Source organism: Papilio xuthus, unplaced genomic scaffold (assembly GCF_000836235.2).
Source record: "Papilio xuthus unplaced genomic scaffold, Pxut_1.1 DF824888.1, whole genome shotgun sequence".
In the NCBI taxonomy this organism is placed as follows: domain Eukaryota; kingdom Metazoa; phylum Arthropoda; class Insecta; order Lepidoptera; family Papilionidae; genus Papilio; species Papilio xuthus.
Window position 1 is genome coordinate 3,459,656 of NW_013533761.1, and position 19,372 is coordinate 3,479,027.

Below are 19,372 nucleotides of genomic sequence, written 5' to 3' on the forward strand. Positions count from 1 at the left end.
ACCGGTCTGGTGACCGCCTATCTGTGACGTTTGCAGATGACTTGTTGCTTGTTGCGTATTTCGGACGGCATTATGCGAGAACTAATTTTCTTTAATATATTTCATGATCGCTTGGCAACAAAATATTTTATATAGTTATTAGAACTGAGATGATAGACAGATGTTACAAATGATAAGAACTTTGTGTCAATGTGGCAGAATACTTTTTCGAAGGTCACTTTGAGTCATGGCGCACACTGGGCAAATATTCGGCTTTTATAGATATTTTCTTCTGATATTATTGAATGACAATTTTACTTAAATGTGCTTGAATACATTCAATACATGGGTTTAATTGTAAAATTTATTGCATATCGATGATTACGGGGCTATTAGAATATTATCTCTGAATTGCTTTGTTATACTTACTCTTTAACGCATAAACATATTCTTGTGTAAACCGACCACGTGTTTTGGCAAGGTAAGCAAAACAACCATTCAGCAATCGGAAACTCCGAACGTATCCAATACAGATTAAACTTTGAACTTTGAATCCATATACATACCAACAGGATAAAGTTTAAAGACATAATTTAATCTAGTCTATCAAAGGCGAGAGTGTGGCTAGGTTTAGTTTGTCTCGAATTCTCCGGATTCTTTTTTCGAACTATTTTATTGAAAGCCTAGCTGTTGCCGCGGTTTCTTTCGCGCGGAATAAAAAACTCAATAAGTAGCCGATATTTGAAGAACTTATGTTCTATAATACAACAGTTAACAGCATAAACATTTAAATGAGACTATTAATCAACATAGGAGTAGCGATGGAACATGCCCAATTAAATAAATGTATAACCATAAATTTAAGAAGTGTATTTCCCAAAATAATACTGATTTACAATATAGGTATTTACGTGTTCTACGTCGCTTTGTTATTTTATTTTCCATTTTGTTATATTTATTGCCTTGCCCTTCAAATATAACCTTACAATGAATGAAAGTTATTGAGTCACCTACAAATAAGCATCGGTTACTAAGAACTAAGCAAAAGTAAGCTTTTACTTTACTACCAATGGTTAGTCTTTTAAAATGATATACGTATAGAACATAATAACGCTAAACTTTACTCAGCTGTGCCTTTCTTAAGACACCCCGATGACCTAACGAAGATTATCCAAGGTTGTCATCTTACTCATTTTAGTAATCATAAATGCGAAAGTTTAGATAGATGGATGTTTGTTAGAAGGTATCTCCAAAACGGCAACGGCTGAAATTTGGCAAAGATGTAGAACATAATCTAGAAGAACACATAGGCTATAATTATTTTTGATTCCGTGCGGACGGTGCCGCAGTCGACAACTAGTTGTAAATGTAGTCAATAGTTTGGGCTCGTCAGTGACAAATTTCTGCTGTCGAAGGTCATTGCGATCGATGAACTGCGTAATAACAGTAATTTACCCCTACTACAAACTACTCGCACTGTACTTTTATCGTAATCGATGAACAAAAGGAAATTATTACTGTGAATGAGTGGATTTCAACTTTGGAAACACGTGGATAAGAACGCTATCGTTATCTCTTTGTTCTTCAGAGATTAAAAGAGATGACGAGATTGTTGTAACACTGTATACGATCATCATCAGCTCACTATACGGTCCCACTGAGAGACTCGGACCCTAACTGAAGTCAGTGGTGACTAGGCCATAGTCAACCACGCTGGTCCAGTGCGGGTTGGTTCACTTCACACATATGTGTGATACTTAAATTCCTCCAGACAGATATGTGCATGTAACATCACAATGTTTTCATTCACCGTAAGAGTATACGGTAGAAAAATGTATTGTACATTTGTAAATCGAAAAACACAATGGTACATGTCGAGATTCGAACCTAGGACCTACGGATTGGATTACAAGTGCTTAACCCTTAAGTTACCGAAGATCTCACGTACACAGTACCAACGGAAAACACATTAAAAACACATGTGCCTTGGCAATTACGAATAATCGATGTTTTTGTAAGTTTTCGAGCTATTACGATGATATAATCGATTCTAACACATTCATCAATTTTATGTGTTTTTATCAACGTGCATCGCAATTGTAAGCGTTGGTCGAATAGAAGTAATATGCATATAAATAACTAATAAACCTTATGTATGAAGTCAAGGTGACTGTAACCCGTGGTGTATGACAGGTTTTTATTATTTACTTTCTATTTTTCATGTCATCTAATGCCGTCGATATTTTGTTGGAGAATAAGATAGATGGGAGAAGGAAATATAAGACGCAGGTATCCCCCCTCCCCCTATCTCCTAGATAATAGAAATAAGACGACGTAACGAATAAGAGCATATTACTTATAACTGTAGACCTAGTCTAAATCATCTCCCAATGGTAGTGTTCATTTTATGTATTTTACCGATTACCGTTGACTCAAAGTTTCCTAAAAAATTAATTATTATTTTTTTGCTTCAGTGATATACCATAAATATTTATTAATTTGATAATATTTATTTTTATTGTATTATAGAAACTTGAAATTGAATGACAACATGATGTTGACATATTGAATGTTATAGAGATAGATTTTTAATTCAAAACTTTCTGATATAAATTATTCAAATAGTTACTGGCTGATAAAATGTTTCATCATTTAACAAGACAAATATTGACGTCCATTTTTGATTATTGAATTAATTACTCATTTAATTAAATTGATATTTTATCAAATCTCGGTGCGCGATATTATCTTGTATCACGTCGTCACGCGTCGATACGGCACGGGGAACGTCCAGTTGTCCGTTACCTCGTCACGCGCGTGGCCTGCTCGATAGCAGAGTTGTGTACAGAGGGGTGAGGACGCCTCCGCCGCCCAAGGTCGCACAGGGTGCGGGCGCCCGCCCCCGCCCCATGCCGCGGTCACTCGTCGGACTAGAGCCGCAGAAGGCGCGCGCCCTAACCACCATCTATGCGCCGCGAAAACAGAAGTCAAAGAAAAACAAAACAGCACAGAACAGAATGCTCGACAGCAACTTGCCGGTGAAAACTATACCCCCCTTTCATCCCCTCCCCGCCATCACACAGAAGTCACCACCGAAAGCTAAAGTGATTCTCTTCGATATAAACACCGAAAATACAATTGAAAACCAAGCGTTGAAATTACAAGAAGTTTTAAAGCCCTTAACACCGTTAAGCATACACGGATTTAAACGGAAGAATTCTTCGGATCGGTTTGAGAGAAAACATCGGCTGTTAAGAGAGAATACTTACGATGTGATTGAACCTATTTATCTTAACGCGACGAAGAAGGAAGACGATGGAAAGAGCAGTTTAAAGTCGAAGGATTCGGAGCAAGTGAAGATGTCACCGAAATCAAGGTTTAAGAAGGCGGCTATGCATGTTGCGAAGCTTACCTCTATGCCGGAGACTGGAAAACTGTTATGTATGCGGGAAAGAGAAAAGTTTACAGTAAATTTCGATGAAGATAAGTCGTTCAAATTGCAGGAGCTGCCGCACAGTCCTGCGCAGAAAATTAACAAGCTCTCAGAAATATTTCAATGTTTGGAAATGAAGGGTCGGCACAGAGATAGAATGAAAAAAGAGAATAGTTGGTTTTAACTTACGATTATGGAAAACATGATGATGAGAAGCGGAATAAAAAGTATAGAAAAGTTACGAAAAATATTAAATTTAAGTGTTAACTATAATATAAAGATTTATATCTTATTGCTCAAAGTTTTTGTGTGTTTTGTTGTGTACACAATAAATGTGAGTTATTTTTTAAATAATCCGTATTTTAATCGATATTATTTTGTACATTAACTCTTGTAATCAATTTGCCATGGAGTTGCATTTATTACAAAATAGCTTTGTTATTCGTGAAACGTAATGTGACCACAATTACTCCGACATTAGGGAAAGAATTCGGTTTATTTTCTTATATTTGTCAATACGTGATAGAATTAATTATGAATTTACGGTATTAGTCACAAAGGGGTACAAAGAAGTTCTGTTAGTATGGGTATTAACACAAGTAAATTGTGGGAAAGAATGTGTGTTACAAATTAATGAGTAACGCCTTGACCTTGCGGTCGCCAACAGGTGGCGCTCGCATGCTCGGCACCGCAAAGGTCAAGTCGAAGGAGCTGTAAGTATGATGAATGCTAATCAAGCTATTGATTGTAACGCATATTTTCAAAGCATATCCAAGAACTTAGTTATAAAAACATTCTTAATAGAAATGTCTACTTAAAAAAAAGGTTACCCAAATAATGCTGGCGGGAAAAAACGACCTATTACTCACCGAAGACAAAGATCTACGCATTACCGTTAAGGTAAGAAAGTGTACCCAGACATTACTGTTGATGATTTTAGTTTTGGGTCGTATCTAGTCAATAAAAAGGAATGGTTAAAACAAGGTAATTTGTATTTAACAAATTACAACGTTTTCAGTCTCAGGGCTGGAGTAGAGTGTACGTTTTTAAAATAAACAAAAGTCTGGAGGTTAATAGGAACTGCGATGCCGATAAAACACGTTTCTAGTTTTTAGTACAGCATCTTGAAAATAAGGCTAGTTTAATCTAATAGGAAAGCTTTGTAGCCCGACTTTTCCTCACTGAATAACTTGTTCATGTACAAACATGTTTTCTTTTCTTTTTTCGACGTGCATGAGAGGATTTTTATAGAGGTGTTTGAGCAATGCAATGCAACCTAATACATATAAATCAGGTCTATTGTGAAGTCGATGCACTGGACACATTTAAATCGGGCCATAAAACATACAGAAGACAGGCGTGAAGTGGAAGTAATTACGCGTTTCGTCTGATAGGTATGTGTGTGTGTCGGTGGCCTTATTTTGTGGATTTAAAGGACGTTCCCTGCATAAGAAGGAGAAATATTCTTTCTCTATATTCGTTGATTAAAAGTAGGTAACACATCTGCAATTGCTGATATCTATGGGCAGAGGACACTGCTATTTCGACGAATTCAGTTGGCCGAATCGTTTGTCAACTTATTACATAAAAATGATAGTTCTTTAAATTCTAACGTAGAAATATTTTCAAAATAAAATATTTTCAGTGTTATTTTAATTTTATAGCAATTTAATTGCATCAAACAGCGCCGCGTCGGCCCCAGCCATCGCACAACTTGCACGCTACCCCGTAATGCACGCCCGAACTCTTTGCACGACCTAGTTCTACGTATCTACGTCGTTTTATATGTGCAACAAAAATTATATAAAACACAAGTATTTTGTTGAAAATGAAATATAAAAAAAACAATCGAATCATTCATCATCATTATGACATACTAACGGTTGCCTGCGACTCCGTCCACGCGGAATTAAAAACAAAACATAGTAGCCTGTGTTAATTCAGATATGTTCTATATGTATACCTATTTTCATCAAAATCCATTCAGCCGTTCTGGAGATACCTTCAAACAAGCATCCATCTAAACCAGTCTTTCTCAAAGTGGGCGATAACGCCCCCTTGTGGGCGCTGCAGGTCTCAAGTTGCGGGTTATAGTAAAAGTTTCGTTTAGAATTCTCCGTTAATATACATATATAGGTCACAATAATTAATTTAATTTGAAGTTATAGTGGTTTTTAAAAATGTGAAAATATGGGGGGCGCTAAAAAATATTTATTCTCAAAGTGGGCAGTAGACAAAATAAGTTTGGGAACCACTGATCTAAACATATGCATTTATAATTAAGATAGTATGATTAACTTTTGTTAACTTGTTCGGTTTTGTAAAATTATAAATCAAGATAATAACAAAATAATGTGGTATCGTAAACCAAATGTATATAATTCAAAAATTCTTTATTTACACGTTACAATCTTATTATAATTATTTCTACTTCATATTAATTTAAATATTATATAGCAGATAAAATGCTGGAAGGTGGATTATTCTGAACCTTAGCAATTTCCTCTTTAAATTTGGTGATAGTCTCCTTTGCTAAATGTAGCTTTTCCTTCAAATCAGAAATCTCATTTCGAACTTTTGCTTGTGCTGCGATTATCCTTTCTAATGTCTTCTCCTTCTTTTCTTCAACTAAAAAAGGTTTAGATAAACTCTGAGATTTTTTTCAACAGAAAAGTAATTGCCACATTCAATGTCACTTAACACTTTAAATGCTATGAATTTAATGTGTTAAATTGAAATTGGACGGTAACTTGGTGACATCGAACATATAAATAATTGCTTAATGAGGAATGTAGCAGTATCCAAGGGTTTTTGACATCAAAATCTCTGTATATTATCACCTCCATCTTTTATATTTGAAAAAGCAGATAACAATTTTTTTTAAATAATTTTTGGTCTCAGAAACCCACAGTAAATGGCTTAATACAATGTGAAACAATGGCAATTATTTTCACCAAGATTACATGCTTTCAAATTGTTATATTAATATGATTTTTTGATAAATTAACATGCTAATAAACTTGTTATAAATATTTGAAAAAAAAAATGTTTAGTGTAATACTTACAGTTAGTGTCATGAACCCAGGGACCATTGGTGATAGGCTTGACACTGTAAAGCATGTGCTGCATGAGCAATGTTGGCTCCTGGAACACTATCTCCTCGTAGGACTCACTGACTAATGCACGGCCCACCGTTGGTGGTGCACTTTCATTTACAGGTGATTGGAATAGCTTGAGAATATGGTAGAGAGTGACCTGAAACAAGCATTGTACAGTCACAACTGGATAAATAAGAAACCTCTATAAGCGAGAGACATAGACTAGTCCCATGGGACAACTTTCAAAATCTTGTATGTGAAAGAAGCCTCTATGGGTTAGAAAAATATTGCTGTCACTTAGACTCCACTATGTTTGCTTTATTTTTTATCATATTTCCATTTTTTGTCATTAACTTCATTATGTGACAAGAGAATCTTAAATTTAAATTTTGAAATTGTCTTCTAGTTATTATAATAAAACAGCACTTTCCAAGCAGTAGTTTAAATGAGAGATTTACCCTTGTAATATTAATAACAATGATGATAGTTACTTACAGGTCTCTCATTGGGATCATGAAAATATATTTTAATAACAATCTCAAATTCACCCCAACCAGTTTCGGTAAGCTCGTACGGCGGTTTTGTAACTATTCTATTTGGATTCGCATAACTTTCATGTAGTTTGAAATGTATTTTCTTTATATATACTGACATATCTTCGTTAGCGTATGGTTTGACGTACACAGTCCACTGATGTGTGTGACCGTCTTCTTCCCGCTTTTTACCAAAGTACCTAGCTATATTACCATATACGATGGGCTTTACTATGACTAAACCCTGGAAAAATAACATTAAATAATTAGTTTTATTACATTATCTTGCATCTTTGGAGCTAAAAACCCGGCTTCAGACGAGTTTGATGTTTAAGGTTGGATTTAGTTACCTTTACTCTTCCCCCTGAATCAGGACCGTAATCTGTTTGACCAGACATTTGTAAACTTGATGAATACTTTTGATTTTTAGTCAAAGCGATGGGTTTTCTCTATTTTAATTTGTTTGTAAACAAATTATACGGACTAATATCACGTCAAAGTTGCACTGACATTGACAGTGACGTTGACAGTTTCAAGAAAAACATGCATATTGTTTTCCAGCAACGACTACACGGTTTTTGCCACCATTTCACTTTCTCAGTTGAAAATTCATCGCTTTTAAAAAAGATATAAATTAATAAACACAACACAGTTATTAAAAAAGCTTTTATTAATAGACGACTCAAAGAATTACGTTTTAAGTGTGCTTTTCCCGCATATGGTCACAGTTAGGCGCATTTGAAAAAAAAGGTCAATAGTTTTCTTACACATACATTTATTATCTTATAATGCATGTGAACAATGGTCCAACAAGCTCATTTCTTACATCTAAACATAATATTTGATTAACATTTAACTAGCTAAGTTGCGGCAATCGTATTAGAATGAGCATGGATAATAAAGTTATTATATTTTTAAAAATAAGAATCTTGTGGCTCAATGCTGGGGTTCGGCAAAATAGGCCCTTTACACTGAAAAATATAATTACAACTATTTGATGATAGGATCACATTGTGGCTTGGCTGGGTTTGGTATTTCAAATAGCGATGAGTTTTTACTTAAAATTTATGATCAGTTCGCGGGTTTTCAACGTCCGCCAGTAATGGATCATTTTCTTCTTCGAGTCGCGACGATCGCGAGCTGTGTCTCGAAGCTGACACCCTTTGTGTAAATATGAGTATGTTAGGTACAAGTGCACCGCACGGAGTCGCCGGAGCGGATCGCGAAGACACCCGTGTCCCCGGAGACACTCTAGATTGTCTTCCAGGATGTGCTAGCGACAGCGGCATATATAAACTAGATTTTCGCGCTTTTAGTGTTTTTCTGACATTATCCAGTCTTCTTGTACGTCTGTCCACCCTCTCTTCGCTCGGTCTTCTTAGAGTCGATTCCCTTGACGTTTGAGTGGGGCTAGTTGGCTGTGGGGGAGATTCGCAGGCACCTGCATTCTCTTGAGAAGGGCAAGAAAAGAGATGTCGTAGTCCGTATGCCTCTTGATCGTAAACGGCGTCGTTGACGTTGGAGTGAGAGCGATGCGCCGGAGGGGAGGTTCCCAGTCGCGGCTTGCAACCACCATCGCAGTACATCTCACAGTCGATTAATTCAAGCTCAAGATCGAAAGCCGCATCCTTAAAAGTTAAAAACATTATTTACTTATAGTAACGCCAAATACTGGATATTTTCACCCAAATCTCATGGATTTATACTGAAAGGTAATAGTGGCAATTACCATTGGCTGTACGGGCGATGTGATGAGGTTCTCCCTGAAGGCGGCGGCCTGTTCGCGGCGCTCGGGCCGGCGCTCCGCCCCGCGCGCGCTGCCCACACCCCCCACACCCCCTACACACTCATCGTAGCTGCTCGCGCATGAGTACGGCGGCGGTATTATAGAATTAGCCTGTAAGATGTCAGTAGATCAAACAAATTTATAAAGCGTACTAAGACTAGTCAGTTGAATTGTAAAACAGATAAAGTTTGTACCTCATTTGCGGCATTACAAATGAAACTTGAGTTGAGAGATTCTGCAGTACTTGTGGCCGACAAGGAACCTAAATAATAACAGGAAATAAGGTAAATTTTCTTGGTTCTACTAAAAGTATACTAGTAGTATTACTTTTATAACTTTAATAACGTACCAGGAGCACGGATAACATAATTCCTGAAGTAGTGTACCATAAGGTAGTTCCCGCCGGTGCCATTCTTGGCGTCGCCCTCCGCGCACGTGATTACAAGCGGATACAAATCCGGCTTCGACGTTACCTAAAACAAAGTTGAATTTGGAAGAAACTTCATATTTAAACAATGAAAAGATTATTTATAGCAAACATACTTCAGAATAAGGTGGTGGTGCCTGATGGAAAGAGCTACAGCGGCTGTATCTGGGCGGTGGGTAGACGGAGCCGGCAGAGTCGTGTTCTGACGTTCGCCGGCGCACGCAGCACCACAAAGACAACATGTACACGCCGTGCGGCCGCCGGAAGAACAGGCACCAGCTGCAGCACATCAGAATACCCACCAAGCACCCCAGCAGGAAAAGAACTTGCCTGCAAATTAAATGAGTCCTGTTTGATTACGATAGCAAGAATTTGCAATAATTTTGAAAAGTCTTTACGACTTTACCGACTTTCTTGTTAACGACTTTAACGAGTCAAATAAAAACGATGCTGTTGCTGAGATTGTGTTGACCGTAGAATTCAAAATCTTCAGTCGAAAAATTGCTCGTAACTTTAAAGCTATGAGACTCGCTTTTTGATCAAATAATTTTATTGTATTTACAAATTCATATTGTATATTTTGTAGATTGACATGTACCATTGAGTATACCATGGGAAGGTGAATATTTCCTTGAATGCCTCGTCATCATGTTGGTCGGGGTCGTGGCGCTGCGGCGCTGTGGCTGGCGTGCAGCAGCCCTGCTCGCAGCATAGCCACGGCGGCGGGCACAGTCGCCCGTCCTCGCACGATGCAGCATACTGATAAACAATTATTTATTACTCATATTTTGCAACTCAAAATGATCTTACGAATATTTCAAAAATTATTCAATATCTTGTTAGTAGCATGATATTATCCTATGACCGCTTTTTTAATGATATAAAGATACTAAAAATAGGGCCTAAAACGCCGGTTCTGATCTTTCGGTTCGGATCTTTAACCTAGAAGCAAACAGTAACCGCAACTGACCTAATTATGAAAATGCGTTGTTTTTCTTAACCAGGGTTTTTTCCAAGACAAAAATTAATTTGTTTCATTCATAATTTTGAAGATTATTCTCATATTTAGCTGTAAATATGGAAGATCATACAAGAATTTAGAAGATAGCCAGTGAATGAAGTAAACATTCCAGTTTTCACTGGTAAAGGCGAGGAGAGGAATGCACGGCGCATGTTTCTCTTTCAATCGATATCTCTGTCAAAATGAACACTGGCTATGTGTTTGTGGTATTATTTTTATCGAATATTTTATGAATCTTGTAGCTCAAATGAAATGATTATTTTTTAGATGTATTTATTATGAAAAATGATAAAATAACTTAAAAAATCATTAATAATGATTGTTTTTATGTCGATTATACATCGATTTATTTGAAAATATTTCATAATCAATTAATTATATACATTTTAACAATCCATTATGACTTATTTACCAATTTTATGACTCGGAACCGTAGCTTATAAAAATTGTTTAAAAAAAAATAATGGACATCATAGATTTAGGCTTAATAAATATTTAAAAACTTACAGCCGTATTATTATAAATGATCCCAACTAATGTCACAATAAGAACAGCGAAAACCATTGTTATTATCACTAGAAGCGTCGGCCCCGACATTTGTTCAGCTCACATGTTTTAACATTAAATTATATTCGCAAAGTGCACAGCACTCTGCTATACTTAATATAATAATTCACGAATATTTTACTTTGTTTAAATCATCCCCGTAAAACACTACCGCCCGTCAGGGCAGCGCGGGCGGGACTGAAGATCATTGAAGACTGAAATTCTGTAGAGAATGGATGAGCCAAACCAAAATAACCTAACCAATGTAAATTGACCTCTCTCACCTCACATATCGCACCCTTGTTTGTGTCCATTTGGTATAATAAAGTAATAGAAGGCTCTTACAAAGGCGATGCTTTTAATTAAATCTATATTTAGCTCATAATCAATATTTCAATAAATAAGTTGTTTCGCAGAAAAAAATACACGTTGCGTCCTTGTCACGTTTCATTTTTATTTGTTTTATTAACGTACAGCATTTGGTTGTAAATGTATGTTTTTCTCTGAGTTTCATTTAGCATTTTACCAATTTTTGGTGCTTTCATTTAAAATGGAATAGCCGCTCTTTGCAAAAGCGTCCCTTTTAAAAATCTTCATTAGATACTACAAAAATAAGAGGCGAAGGGGGCGGGAAAAAAGGAAAAAAATACATTGAAAGAATAGAAAAATGCCTTTAATAGAGTAGTAAGACGTTAAGTTAGTGTACAAAACTGTTACATACATAAGTGACATTGGGAATATTTCCAAGTAGGGTAAAAGAATAAGCGGCGCCATGCCTCCTTGTTACTATGCGGCATGTGGAGCATTATTACGTTATTGAATTTTTTTTAATAGGATTACCAAAAGAAATAATTTTTTGTAAATGTTCATCCAACAGGCGCTTTTAGCTATAGCTATGAAGTATAAGCATATCCATGATTATTAGTAAGAAGTAAAGGGAATCAGTTGGATTTGTTGTAGACTTCATAAGTACTTAACTAATATGAAAAAAAAATCACTGTTGGGAAGCTATACCATTACCATTATATACCATTACCATATACCATTTTGACATAGAATATATTTCCTACTAGATTTTTTAATTTCTGGGAGGACAAAGTCGAGGGTAACTGCTAGTCTTTTATAAATTAAGAAATATTCCCAGATGGCGTTGGAATCGCCAGAAAGCTGTCCTGTCTTTTGGATTTGAGGAAAGAAAATCAAACCGTTAAGATATTTTGGGTTGGCAGATTTGCTCTTATTATAAAATTATATTTAATTCTCTATAATTTTAATTTCGTTACCTTGGTCGATTTTTGATTCTGATTAAAAAATACACACAGATGACGATGACATTGACATTTGACGTATTTGTGACAGTTGGCAGACAACAGTCATACGTGAATCAAAATTTAGTTTTTAAAGAAAGAATTGTTAATACATTTTAAAATATTATGTGATAATAATTGATAGAATAAATATGAGATTTGTTATTCTCGTCTTTTTGGCCTATGCTGCAAGCGCAGCGGCTTGGGATGATGATGATTTTGAAGTATTTGACGTGGTTGAAGAAGTAAACCAAAATTTTTATGAATTATTAGGAGTAACACAGGTAAAGTTGCACTTTAAATTAATCTTAATATATTATCATTATAATTATTCATGCTATGCATGTTTTTACTTCACCTAAACTGGCAGAAACTTGTAAATGTATCCTATAATTTTTTTTTGTTAAATGCATGATTTTTTAAGTTTCTGACTGGAATGTTATATTATTTTTAATCAGATACTATTTAGTTTCCTTCTGTAAACATACTATATTAAAATTATGTTCTATTTATAAATTAATTTAATACAGATGAGGTGATTTTTTGTTTTTAGGAAGCCTCGCAGCAAGAGATTAAAAGTGCATTTAAAAAGCTTACTCTGAAGCTACATCCGGACAAGAATAGTGCACCAGATGCTGATGTTCAGTTCAGGAACTTAGTTTCAGTGCATAATATACTAAAGGATCCAGGGAAAAGAGAAAAGTATTTTATCCTTTACTTTTTTAAACTCAATAATGTTTGAAATACACTGAGGGATAACTCTGAAATTATATTGTGTCAATGATTGATAAAGACTCACTGCTTACTAATATACAAATGTGAATGTTTAGATGGATGGATGAATGGATGTTTAGAAGGTATATCTGGAATGGCTCAACTGATCCAGATGAAATTTGGCATAGATGTAGAAAATAGTATGAAAGAACTCATAGGCTACTCATTAAGTTTCTTTTTAATTTGTGCGGATGAACTTGCGGGCAACAACTAATGTTTCTATCATTTTAATGGTAATTTTTGTCTATCCAGGTATAATGAAGTGCTGAAAAATGGTCTTCCCAATTGGCGATCCGCTGTATATTATTATCGACATGTAAGAAAAATGGGCTTAGCCGAAGGATCTGTGATTTTATTTATTATTATTACATTTGGACAGTATGCTGTTGGGTGGGCAGCGTACGTTGAGAAGAAATTTACAGCTGTAAGTAATTCATAAAAATTGTAATATAAATGGTGAATAATTAAATAAAAACCTTGTAAAAGGTGTTTTAAATTAATTTATGATAGAAATATTCAAGAGAATAATAAGATAATAAATTGTAAACAATTACAGGAGCAAATATTAAATAGCAGAGGCAGGAAACTAAAAAAAAGTGGTTTTGACACTGGCTTGGCGGAAATATTAGAGAAATTACCAAAGCCAAGTATAAAGGACACACTGCCGTTCCAAATACCAAGGTTCCTCTGGTGGATGGTGACAGCTGTGCCAAGAGCAATCATGGAGCTGAAGAGACAAATGAAGGAGAGAGAAGAGGAAGCTAAAAGACAGAAAAAGAAGTATGTATAAAAAGAGGGAATGACTTTTTATTCTTACCGAGGTTTACATGGGAAAGAATTTAGCAGGGGAGAGTGTACAGATGTGAAGTAATTCTCTTTCTATGTATCCCTTCCTCTGTCTGTTGTAGACAACTAATCTCAATTAATTTAGTAAAATGTGGGAAGGGAAACAGTACTAAAATTAGGCCTCTGGGACAGACACTCATCGGACAGTATGCAGAATTGCTTCCACTTGACGCCTGTCTTCTGTGTGGTCGAGGTATTTGACCGGGCAAGCCGGGCCAAGTCGTGCGAAGATGTTAATGCTCAGGTTGCTTGCTTAAGTTAGTCAGTAATTGTCAGTGTGTAGGTGAGTGTATGGTGCGTGGTGTGTGGTGTAGGGAGGAGGAGGAGCGTGTGCGTGCGGAGCGCGATGCGGCGGCGGCGGAGGCGCGCGCGGCGAGTGGTGCGGGGGGTGGTGCGGGGGGTGCGCGGCGGCGGCGGGGCTTCGTGCCGCCGGAGCGGGAGGCCTGTCTGCTGGACGCGGCTGACGAGCCTCACCACACCGCCCCCACAGTGCAGCCTGCTAAAACTGTAATTATATATTCATATTTATATTAATATGTTAATTATATGAAGCGTAAACACACACTCCTTTGTAACACACAATCTTAGTAATCTCAGCGTGCTTTAGAAGTATTGAATGCCTTTTTATTGTAGCTTTCAAATCGAAAGAAATATGTATGGTCAGTAAAACAAGCATTTTCAAACATAATATTTATAATGACAGCAATCTGTGAGGTGCAAATTGTTATTAAAAACTTGTTCTTGTTAGACGCCGCCGGTGATAACTGGTGGTCTGTGGACGGACGAGGACCTGGCGGAGCTGGTGCGGCTGGTAAAGAAGTACCCGGGGGGCACTCCGGAGCGGTGGGAGCGCATCGCCACCGCCATGGGCCGCGGCGTGCCCGAGGTGACACACGTCGCCGCGCGACTCAAGGACAACTGCTACAAGATACCAGGACAGGAACCCCCTGAGGAAACTGTCATTGAACCCCCCAAGAAGGTACGACAAATGCTCTAATTAGCTGTAAACCTAATGATGAAATGATTTTGAAATCTTATTAATATTATAAATGCGAATGTTTAGATGTTTGTTAGAAGATATCTCCAGAAGAACTTTATGGATCTCGCTAAATTTTGGCACTGTAGTGTAATATAATCTTGAAGAACGCATAGGCTACTAATTAAGTTTTTTTTTTAATTTAGCACAGACAGACACGCGAGCGACAGCTAGTAAATCATAAATTAAATTCCATTACAACAAATCGATTAATGCTATCAATTAGTATCTTCGTTACTGATATGAAATGAATTACGATTAAAATGTACAAGTAAGGATCATATATGATTAATGATTTCTCTATATGTTTAAATCATGCCATGTTATCGATGTTGGAAAAATTCACATTTTTTTATATGTTTACATAAATTTATGTATGTATGTTGTGTCTTCAGGTGAAGACCCGCAAGGCGGAGGAAGGTGGTGGTGGAGGCAGCTGGTCTCAGAGTCAGCAGCGCGCGCTGGAGACTGCGCTGGCGAAGCACCCGAAGGGCGGCGCCGGAGATCGCTGGCAGAAGATCGCCGCCGCTGTGCCCGGCAAGACCAAAGTACAACCACTACTGCACTCATTACTCATTTATGCTACAGTCACCTCATAGCTTACAGATCTACAACAGTAGAACATCATCAGCTCACTATACGCCCCCATCGAAGTTCTCGGAGTCTAAGTCATGTGTGACTAAGTCATAGTCAACCACGCTGGTCAAGTGCGGGTTGACTTCACACATATCTTTGAATTTCTTCTCAGATATGTGCAACATCACGATGTTTTCCTTCACCGTAAGAACATAGGATAAACGTAAATCGGAAATCGAAAAACACATTGGTATATATATGAACCTAGGACTCGCAGATTATATATCAAGTGCTTAATCCCTGAGTTACCGCCGCTCTGTTTATTAATCACCCGAATTAAAAAAAAGTTACTCTATTTGCAATCTGTACATTATTTGACAGATCGCATAGTATAAATCGAATATTATTTTTTAATCTACTTAGAACTTTACACTATTTTTTTACAGGAGGAATGCATGCAGAGGTGTAAATATCTATCCGATGTTGTGAGAAAACAGAAACAGAAAGAAGAAGAAGAAAGAGAAGCGCAGAAGGAGGAGACCAGTGACGCACAAAAACAAGACGAAGAAATAACTTCGTAATCAATTAATCCTTTAAATTATTAAAACAATACTGAGACATTGTTAATTAAAAATAAAACTACGATCGATTTGTCAACTTATTTATAAACTATCGGAGGTTGGAAATCAATATTTGATCTCGAACCAGTTTTACTTTGTGAATATCGATTTTAACGTCGTTAATGAAGCTTCCAAAGTAGTTCGCGGTGGCTGACCTTGGGTTTCTGACGACAATATATATGTATAAAATATTGTCATCCCTGTCATTATCTTTGAATAAAAAAACAAGTATGACAATATATTTTAAAAGGGTATTTTGGTCTCAGAAACTGACGGTGCGTTAACGAATTTTTTTTGTTATGTTTATTTTACAGTCGTAATAGTTTGGTGAAAGTTGTCGGTCACAGATCGAAGCGTTTTTATGATCCCAGTTTAATTATTCAACAAAAAAGGTTATCAAAATAAAATATTGGTTGTTATAAGAATTTTACTTGTTTTATCTTTTCCTTTTATCAATTTTAATTATATTTATAGTATCACAGTTATCTGACCCGGTCAGCATAAGTCAAACTTAATTGTGATAGCTCACTAACGCCCTCTTTGTTAACGTCACAAGATTTCGTAGTGCAGCCATCATGTCATTCTTTATGTAATTTTCTACGCCCATGTAGTTTTTTATATCTTCAGCGTCTCAGCAGCAGGGACAGTTGTCCTTGTTTCAGTAGTAACAACAAGGATAAGACACTTTTTTTTAGATTGACAAGAATGCGCTAGTGAGTTGTCATAATTTAGTTTGACTTATGCCCACAGAGTCAAATAGCATTCGTTCTACTTCTGAACTAAATATTTTTTTTAACCAATTCACTATTTATTCTGTCATTTATACAAACGAAAGATAGGTAAAGGCTAAAAGATCAATAAAAACAAAAATATGCTTCGATTTTTTTTTAATTATTTACAAAAATAAAGACAATAAAAAATTGTAAGCTTACATATCTTTGGATTCGATACAATCACGTAAACCACAGTACGTTTAAAACGAGTAACATTGAACTTTGGAAGCTTAATAAATAATAATAAATCGTTTAATTACTTAATAATAATTGTAAAATTGAGCATATTGTACACATTTTAAATACTGCGGTTCACTAAAATGGGTAAATGAATGTTCAAAGTCTCGGCGGCGGTCGGCCCGTGGTGCCGAACCTAGCGAACATGTCTGGAATATTGTAGTCTTCATCCAATATGGGGTTATATCTCGGTGGTATTGATGTGTACCTCGGCCCTTTTACGCCTGAAAATAATTTGAAAATGTAAGTAAAGAAGTAGATCCTTCGACTAATGATCGTAATGATCGTTGTGTGGTACCTGTCTTGGTGGCGGTCCACTTGGCGGCGCCCCCGCAGCGCTGACAGACGCAGCGCTCCGGCGAGGCCACGCTGTGCGCGCGCCGGCTGCCGTCCTCGCACACCAGCCCCACCACCAGCCGCTCGTACTTCACCGCCGCGCAACACTCACACTTCGAGTCGTGAGCACCCGTTTCTGGAATATACCAATGTTAACTACCGCATTCTGACAGTTTTGCAGTGACCGTCGATTTTATAACATCTGAATCGGAATGGAGAATATTTATTTCCCATCCTCCTCTGTTAGAGACCTTGTTGTGCCAATCTCGCATAACTGTCGACAATTATGATGGTCGATCGACTCACGGTTGTTGTACAAGGTGCCGGAGTCGCAGGAGCCGCGGCACTCGCGGAAGCCGGGCACTGGCTCGCGGTTGACGCAGAAGCCGTGCGGTCCCATGTGCACGCGGATCAGACCCAACGTCTCCAAGCTCGGGATCGACTTAGGCACGCAGGTACCTATGAGAAAAGACACGAAATCCTCAACATCTATCTCAAAAATATGTTAGCTTTGCAATTCGTTTTTTAGCTTTCGCGTACATTTGCTAGGATTAGGTAACTGCCAACGATTATTTTACTCACTGAGCGGGCTCGGCGTCATCTTGCAGACCTGGCAGCAGGTCTCGTTGACGAGGTCCTCGGGCGCACAGGCGGACACGTCCGGGCAGGGCCGCCGCAGCGACGTCGTGTAGAATTCTTCGCCGTCACGCTCGCAAGAGAACGTCGTACAGTTGTCGCCAGATTGCCAAGTTTCGCCTACAGGCATACGATAGAATAAGCAGAAGCTATAGGAGCAGTGATACAAGTGTATTGGGGGCGAAGGTTACCAGGTTTCCTGAGCTTGTCATCGACTAGGCAGGCGAACTGCACGCAGCGGCTGCAGCAGACGCCGGGCGGCGGCTCTTTGTACAGCCAGCCGCGCGGGCAGTCGCGCACGCAACCCTCAGTCGCCTCCTTGCGCGACAGTTGGCCGTCCGAGTCGCGCGCACACGTCGCGTTCACGCACGGGTCCGTCGTTGTCCAGCTCTGTCCCTCCTTGTTGAACAACATTTATGTGAATGTGAATGTGAATGAAATGTGAATTTGTCTGTTTTACCTTCGAAGTCTGGATTTTTGTAAATTTTTACAAGGCTAATATAAATTAATGACGAGTACCAATAGCCACGTTGTCTTTGCATGTCGGAAAAAATATGAGGGGTAACCTGGTAGATGGTGTCTCCGACGCGGCACGCTACGGGCTCTCGGATGGGGCAGCACTTGCCCACCACCTTCTCCTCAGAGTACACGAACTGCTTCAACATGGCCTCCTTGATCACTGGACACTTCTCATTGGCGCTCTGGACTTGTAACTGAAATATAGAAATTAACAATATTTAGTTAAATTACGTATTTGCGTGTGTTTGCTTGTGTGTGTTATTAAAGTAGTGTGATAGTACTCACGGTGCCGTTGAGGTCCACACAGGTGTAGTTGGTACAGAAGTCCTTGGAGGTCCACACCTCGCCGATGAGTCGCAGCACTCCCTCGCACATGCACGCCACCGGCTTGCACCGCCCGCAGCACTGCTCGCTCTTGTTCACTGAAGGTACGTATTCCCAGCCCTGCGATACACGTGTTTACTAAATCAATCCTTAGTAATTATGCCAAATCAATCCTTTATTCTATGACTATATGACCAGTCCAGCCGTTTCAAACAATTTGTGCTCCTTCTTGTTAAGTTACAGAATCTATAATTTTACTCACTGGTTGACAGTCGTCGTCGCAGCTTTGCACTGTGGTCACTTTTTCCAGCTTGCCGTCCTCTGCGCGCGCGCACTGGTACGACTCGCATGCGTCTGTTGGCGACGTCCAGTTTTCTCCCACCTTTGATAGATAATAAAAACAATAAAATCTAGCCTTTCATGAATCAAATAAAACAGTTATAGACGAGGACAGCGAGGAAAGAAGACAGATATTTTCTTGTGAAAGTATATAATATGAAAGATTAAGAAACCAGGGTTGAGACCAAAATACTTCAACAGTAAAAGCACATTAATAACATATTGA

The 19,372-nt window shown here is 37.9% G+C and overlaps 4 protein-coding genes across 8 annotated transcripts in view; 1 reads left to right on the forward strand and 3 right to left on the reverse strand.

Moving 5' to 3' along the window:
- Positions 1–5,840: 5,840 nt before the first annotated feature.
- Positions 5,841–7,541, reverse strand: Gas41 (YEATS domain-containing protein 4 Gas41). Its single transcript, XM_013325000.1, has 4 exons — positions 7,394–7,541; positions 7,006–7,287; positions 6,478–6,667; positions 5,841–6,040 (listed from the first exon to the last, which is right to left on the reverse strand). Exons 1-4 carry the CDS (start codon positions 7,439–7,441, stop codon positions 5,862–5,864), a joined length of 699 nt encoding a protein of 232 aa, XP_013180454.1. The 5' UTR covers positions 7,442–7,541; the 3' UTR covers positions 5,841–5,861.
- Positions 7,542–7,777: 236 nt separating this feature from the next.
- On the reverse strand, positions 7,778–11,004 carry LOC106127048 (uncharacterized). Of its 2 annotated transcripts, none has more exons than XM_013324992.1 (7): positions 10,785–11,004; positions 9,867–10,015; positions 9,373–9,586; positions 9,179–9,302; positions 9,024–9,091; positions 8,773–8,940; positions 7,778–8,671 (listed from the first exon to the last, which is right to left on the reverse strand). In XM_013324992.1, the coding sequence occupies exons 1-7, from the start codon at positions 10,872–10,874 to the stop codon at positions 8,102–8,104; spliced, it is 1,383 nt and encodes a 460-aa protein (XP_013180446.1). In that variant the 5' UTR covers positions 10,875–11,004; the 3' UTR covers positions 7,778–8,101. The 2 variants fall into 2 exon arrangements, with proteins under 2 accessions (XP_013180446.1, XP_013180445.1); XM_013324991.1 differs by having other exon boundaries at positions 9,855–10,015.
- A 1,180-nt stretch (positions 11,005–12,184) lies between these two features.
- LOC106127011 (uncharacterized protein F54F2.9) lies at positions 12,185–16,216 on the forward strand. The gene is made up of 8 exons (XM_013324940.1): positions 12,185–12,414; positions 12,684–12,832; positions 13,157–13,328; positions 13,461–13,684; positions 14,065–14,257; positions 14,499–14,729; positions 15,182–15,334; positions 15,809–16,216. Exons 1-8 carry the CDS (start codon positions 12,283–12,285, stop codon positions 15,941–15,943), a joined length of 1,389 nt encoding a protein of 462 aa, XP_013180394.1. The 5' UTR covers positions 12,185–12,282; the 3' UTR covers positions 15,944–16,216.
- A 636-nt stretch (positions 16,217–16,852) lies between these two features.
- Hml (hemolectin) overlaps positions 16,853–19,372 on the reverse strand; it is a 31,031-nt gene continuing 28,511 nt past the window's right edge. For all 4 annotated transcript variants that reach the window (XM_013325045.1, XM_013325043.1, XM_013325044.1 and 1 more), the window contains 8 exons: positions 19,070–19,189; positions 18,769–18,927; positions 18,531–18,677; positions 18,156–18,363; positions 17,911–18,084; positions 17,635–17,787; positions 17,291–17,464; positions 16,853–17,216 (listed from right to left, as the gene is read on the reverse strand). In XM_013325045.1, the coding sequence (XP_013180499.1) occupies positions 17,092–17,216; positions 17,291–17,464; positions 17,635–17,787; positions 17,911–18,084; positions 18,156–18,363; positions 18,531–18,677; positions 18,769–18,927; positions 19,070–19,189 (1,260 nt within the window). In that variant the 3' untranslated portion in view covers positions 16,853–17,091. The remainder of the gene's footprint in view (positions 17,217–17,290; positions 17,465–17,634; positions 17,788–17,910; positions 18,085–18,155; positions 18,364–18,530; positions 18,678–18,768; positions 18,928–19,069; positions 19,190–19,372) is intronic.

Bases quoted from the DNA above. Each gene is read 5' to 3' on its own strand.
- Gas41 (XM_013325000.1), bottom strand. From the start codon at position 7,441: ATGTCTGGTCAAACAGATTACGGTCCTGATTCAGGGGGAAGAGTAAAG. The intron at 7,288-7,393 runs GTAACTAAATCC...TTATTTTTCCAG, and splicing joins ATTCAGGGGGAAGAGTAAAG to GGTTTAGTCATAGTAAAGCC. The intron at 6,041-6,477 runs GTAAGTATTACA...AACCTTTTTTAG, and splicing joins CTGGGTTCATGACACTAACT to TTGAAGAAAAGAAGGAGAAG.
- LOC106127048 (XM_013324991.1), bottom strand. From the start codon at position 10,874: ATGTCGGGGCCGACGCTTCTAGTGATAATAACAATGGTTTTCGCTGTT. The intron at 9,092-9,178 runs GTACGTTATTAA...GTTATTATTTAG, and splicing joins TTATGTTATCCGTGCTCCTG to GTTCCTTGTCGGCCACAAGT. The intron at 8,672-8,772 runs GTAATTGCCACT...TTAACTTTTAAG, and splicing joins CATCGCCCGTACAGCCAATG to GATGCGGCTTTCGATCTTGA.
- LOC106127011 (XM_013324940.1), top strand. From the start codon at position 12,283: ATGAGATTTGTTATTCTCGTCTTTTTGGCCTATGCTGCAAGCGCAGCG. The intron at 14,258-14,498 runs GTAATTATATAT...TGTTCTTGTTAG, and splicing joins CAGTGCAGCCTGCTAAAACT to ACGCCGCCGGTGATAACTGG. The intron at 15,335-15,808 runs GTACAACCACTA...ATTTTTTTACAG, and splicing joins CTGTGCCCGGCAAGACCAAA to GAGGAATGCATGCAGAGGTG.